General features: G+C 41.5%; 1 protein-coding gene across 1 annotated transcript; it reads right to left on the bottom strand.

Annotated features, from left to right (window-relative positions):
* Positions 1 to 1,325: 1,325 nt before the first annotated feature.
* LOC101643650 (ubiquitin-conjugating enzyme E2 variant 1-like) lies at positions 1,326 to 1,753 on the bottom strand. The gene has a single exon (XM_045294326.1). The coding sequence runs from the start codon at positions 1,751 to 1,753 to the stop codon at positions 1,406 to 1,408; it is 348 nt and encodes a 115-aa protein (XP_045150261.1). The 3' UTR covers positions 1,326 to 1,405.
* Between the last annotated feature and the right edge of the window lie 3,311 nt (positions 1,754 to 5,064).

The raw sequence follows: 5,064 nt of genomic DNA, 5'->3' as shown, positions 1-5,064 counted from the left end.
AGGAGGAGGAAGCATTCAGGAACTAGAACTTGCAGGGGTCCTCAAACTTTTAAAACAGGGCGCCAGTTCACTGTCCCTCAAACCTGTTGGAAGGCCGGACTATAGTTTTAAAAAAAACCTATGAACAAATTTGTATGCACACACACTGCACATATCTTATTTTGAAGTAAAAAAAAAAAAGGGAGAAAAACACCCAGCAGGCCGGATAAATGTCCTCGTGGAGTGCATGTGGCCCGCGGGCCGTAGTTTGAGGACCCCTGATAGAGGAAAGTTGTATGTTTCATTGTTGCTACACTGCACCCTGACTGCCTCGTCTCCTCCCCACGACCCTTCCATAAGGGGATGTCCAATTACCTACAGATGGGCTTTGGGTCCCCACTCTGCACTCCCCCTCATTCACAATGATATTTTTTGTTCTGATGATGCCTGATAGCTGATCCCTTCGACACCTTGTGATCGCACAGGCTGGTGTGCTTCTTCCATGTGGGCTTTGTTCCTTCTCAGATAGATGGCCACTTGTTTGCCCCATTTTAATTACTTAAATTCTTCATAAAGATCAGTCTTCAGCGTATATGTGTTAGTTTTTATAATGTGTAAGGTACCGACCATTATGTACTTTCCAAATGAAAAAAAATCAGTTATACTAGAAAATTAAAGAAGAAATCAAATACACATTTCTTAAATAAAACAATATGTTGCCACATTCTTTTAAAGTTATCTAAAGTATACCATATGCTATATATCTTGAATTGACCTCATTTCTCCCCAGCATGTCTCTTTTTAATATACTGCATATATACTGTTCCATGTTCCAAGAAAAGATTCTTTGTCAAATTTATATTTGGCTCCTTTAGTGTCCAGACCTTCTGAGTGAAATCAGAATGGGAAATATTGTGACTTATTCTAAAATTATTGGAACTTTGGGAATGAAATTAGTACTCAATATAAGTAAAACAAAAATTTTGCCTGGAGTGCTTTACTTTTAATTTTATTACCCACCTAATTCATAAAGTTTCCCTAGTTTTTATATGGAAAAACCAAGGAATAGAATGGCTTACTGCATTTCAACTAAAAGGAAATCTGTAACAAAACACATTAAAATTAAAAATATCTTCCACCTTTAGGGCAATTATATCCATACGTATTACACAGGATAGGGATAAGTACTATTCCACAAATGAGACATCTTTTTTTTTTTTTTGGTTAGAGCACAACTTATATATTTCAAATGGACAAAACATTAATATCACTGTACAGTGTCTTAAGATAACTTGCCCTTGAATGGGAGCTTCCTGTCCAGTACTTTGAGCTCGACAAGACGTTGTCTAAAAAATGTACTACCGTGGAAAATGAAGACTGCTTAAATCGAATGGGGGAGGGGAGGGTCTGTGGTTTTTCTTGGTGATTAATTGCTGTCACACTGTCCTTCGGGCGGCTGAGGGAGTTTCATATTTTCTTTAGACATCATTAGGCGCCGGAGCTCTTGCAAGACAACTTTGATGCTGTAGGAATTCTGCCATTTTGCTAGCACTGATATGGCTCTTGGGTCTACCACTCCATTAGAACTATTAACTCCATTCATATTAATTTTTGTTACAAATCTTACAAAGGTGGGTGCTTCTGAGGATTTAGGTCCACATTCTATTTTAAGGCTGTATATCCGGTTTTCATAAATTGTCCGAGCACGTGGTGGCTGCCATCTTGCGTCGCTGTCGCCGGAAGGCCAAGAGACATCTTTTAAAAGACATCGCATGCCACATTTAGAATGATGAATCTAGAATGTAGAAGATCAGATCTGTTTTCTGAACCCGGTGAGACTAAACCTAGAACACGAATCAGCTCCGCTATGAGTATGGGCTCAAACCAAGCGACAAGTATGAGGATGGGGAAGGACGAGGCAGTGCTGTAGTCTGCTGTGCCGGGATGGCCGTGAGTCAGAGCCCACTCGACCGTGCCCAACCACCCCCACCAGCGAGTTGTCTTCTCCTCACAGGGGAAATAGGATTCTTATGTTTTTTATTCATCTAGTACAGACTCTTGGAGTTGGCAGGGGTCTCTTTTATACTTATAATTCTGAAAGATTACTTTTTCCCAAGCTATTTAATAGGGAATTAAAGAATTAGGAAATTCTTCCCCATTATTTAAAACAGACTGTTTTGGAGCTTGGTTCAGAAATTAGGAAACACTAATTGAACCAAGGGTTTCTAAACTATAACATCAAAGAACAAAGTCTCATTTAAAAAGAGTCTGCAATTATGATTGGGTGCTAAGCTTGGTAAATGCATCCAGGCACACGCCTACTTACATGAAAATGTGGTTGATTCATATTTAGGAAATGCTGCCTCCAGCCTTTTAGACGGACAAGGTACAGTCCTAGTTTAAAAGCTGATATTTTTAGTGAGCATTTGTTGTGCAAGTAATAGTATTGAAAATCTGTCCTGCAACACACAGAGAAAAGGGCATACAACAAGACAGATTTAGTATGAAGCACTATTAAGTATTTTGGAATCATTAGAAAATTCAACGAGGGATTACTGTGAAAAATTCCTTTTATTTGTATATTATAGTGTATGTGTGGCTGTGTGTAACACACCCATTGTCTTAGCTTCCTCGTGCAGCTACAACAGAAAGAACACAAGTGAGTGGCTTTAGCGAGCAGGAATTTATTCACTCACAGTTTCCAAAAATCACACTCACTGCCATCAAGTGGATTCCTACCCTGTAGGACAGGGTAGAACAGTAACTTTATGGGAGTAGAAAGCTACATCTTTCTCCGTCAGACAAGCTGTTGGTTTTGAACTGCTGACCTTGCAGTTACCAGCCCAACACTGAACCACTATGCCACCAGGACTCTCACTGCACACAGTGTAAGAAGCTCAGATTCTGAATTCAGGCTGTCAGCACAGCTCTGGAAGAAAGCCCTTTTCATCTTTCAAGTTCCGCAGGCCTGGCTTCCCTTGGAGGTCTCCATGGCATCAGTCCCCTGACAACCCCCCCCCCAACCCCCCGTGGGTCTACAGACTCATGGGCGGGGCCCTGGGTCCTAGGACACACTCTGCTCCCAGCTCCTCTTGCTTGGTGGTACTGAGGTATCGCTCCCTCTGCGGGGCTCTCCCTCCTGTAAGATTACAGGTGATGCAGGGATGTAGACAGGCTAAAACTTAAGGCTTTATTATTTGTTCTCCCTTTAAATGTTGTCCTACTTTTTAATATTTTCTGCTTTCTTTACAATTGAAGTTTTTCCCCTCTGTTTTATTTGTTATTGCTTTTGGCAAAATGTTCTGTACATGAAATTCACTGTAGGTAAATCTATAGAGACAATAACTGGATTAATAGTTTCTTAGGCTTATAGAAAGGGAGGTCAAGGGCAAACAGGGTGTTAACAATAAGTAAAAGAAAGAAGAAAATGTTCTAAAATTGTGGTGACGATTGCACAACTCTATTGAATATGATTAAACCATTGAATTGTATGATATGTAAATCGTATGTCAATAAAACCGTTAAAAAGAAAAAGGTGACACGGGACACACCTCAGGGAAACTCACCTTAAGTCAAACTAAGGTTTAAACTCTGAATAAATGTGTAGCCAGACTACTTTAATCCTGCCTCATTCCCATAGCACAAACATAATCTCCATGAACAAAACCTCATCCTACCTCATGAACACCTATTGTTGCTGTTGTTAAGCGCCATTGAGCTGCTTCCACCCATATTGGCCCTACGCACAACAGACGGAAACACTGCCTGGTCCTGCACCACCCTCACAATTGCTGCGACGTCCGAGCCCATTGTTGCAACCACGGGGTCAATCCAGCTATCTCATTGAGGGCCTTCCTCTGTTTCGCTGCCCCTCCACCTTTCCAAGCATGATGTCCTTCTCCAGGGACTGTCTCTCCTGACAGTATGTCCAAAGTCTGTGAGATGAAGTTTTGCCACCTTTACCTCTAAGGAGCACTCTGGCTGTACTTCTTCCAAGGCAGATCCGTTTGTTCTTTTAGCAGTTCATGGTACTTCCAGTATTCTTCATCAGCACCACAACTCAGACGCACCAATTCTTCGCTGGCCTTCCTTATCCAATGTCCAAGATTCACATGCATTTGAGGCCATCAAAAAATACCAGGACTTGGTCCTCAAAATAACGTTCTTGCTTTTCAGGACTCTAAAGAGATCCTGCGTAGCAGATTCACCCACTGCAACTCATCTCTTGATCTCGTGACTGCTGCTTGCATAAGCATGGACTGTGGATCGAAGCAACCAAAGCGAGACAAAATCCTTGACAACTTCAACTTTTTCTCCATTTATCTTGATGTTGCCTATCGGTTCAGTTATGAGAATTTAGGTCTTCTTCACATGAAGTCTTAGTCCAGACCGAAGGCTGAAATTCTTGATCATCATCAGCAAGTGCTTCAAATCCTCCTCACTTTCAGCAAGCAAAGTTGTGTTATCTGCCTATTGATGGCTACTAATAAGCGTTCCTCCCATCCTGATGCCACATTCTTCTTCATATAATCTAGCTTCTCTGCAGATTTGCTCAGCATACAGATCGAGCAAGTACAGTGAGAGGTTGCTGTTAGATGCCCTCAAGTCAGTTGTAACTCAGTGAGTCTCTGACTCCCTGGAAGCAGAAGGAAACATTGCCAGGGGCGGAGCCTTCAGGAAGAACGCTGTCACATTTGTCAAAAAGAATCTACCTGAAAGAACCATGCTGTCTGGGATAGGATGATAGCTGTATGACTACGAGGAAGGCCAGGTAGTAAAACTATTATTCAGATTTCTGCACCAAATTCTAGAGCCAGTGAAGAAGAACTTAAAGCATCATACTCACTCCTGTAGTTGGAAATTCACCAGCCATGCGATCAAGATGCGTAATAATTAGTGCCATTTAGAATGCGAACCTTGTAAACCAAGAGGAAGGGTCAGTAGCCGGAACAGAGGGCCGTGGTGATAGAAACAAAGCTGGAGATTGATTGATAAGATTTGGCAAGACCAACGACTTCTCCATTGCAAGTACCATTTTCAGCAACATATATGGCTATTAAATATTTGGAGCTTACCAGATGGAAA

This window comes from Echinops telfairi, unplaced genomic scaffold, assembly GCF_000313985.2.
Source record: "Echinops telfairi isolate 266 unplaced genomic scaffold, ASM31398v2 ScPeMD7_3533;HRSCAF=4204_0, whole genome shotgun sequence".
Classification (NCBI taxonomy): domain Eukaryota; kingdom Metazoa; phylum Chordata; class Mammalia; order Afrosoricida; family Tenrecidae; genus Echinops; species Echinops telfairi.
This window is presented reverse-complemented; position numbering and strand designations above follow the sequence as displayed.

What these genes read in the sequence shown, in the direction of transcription:
- LOC101643650 (XM_045294326.1), bottom strand. Translation starts at nt 1,753, where the DNA reads ATGCGATGTCTTTTAAAAGATGTCTCTTGGCCTTCCGGCGACAGCGAC.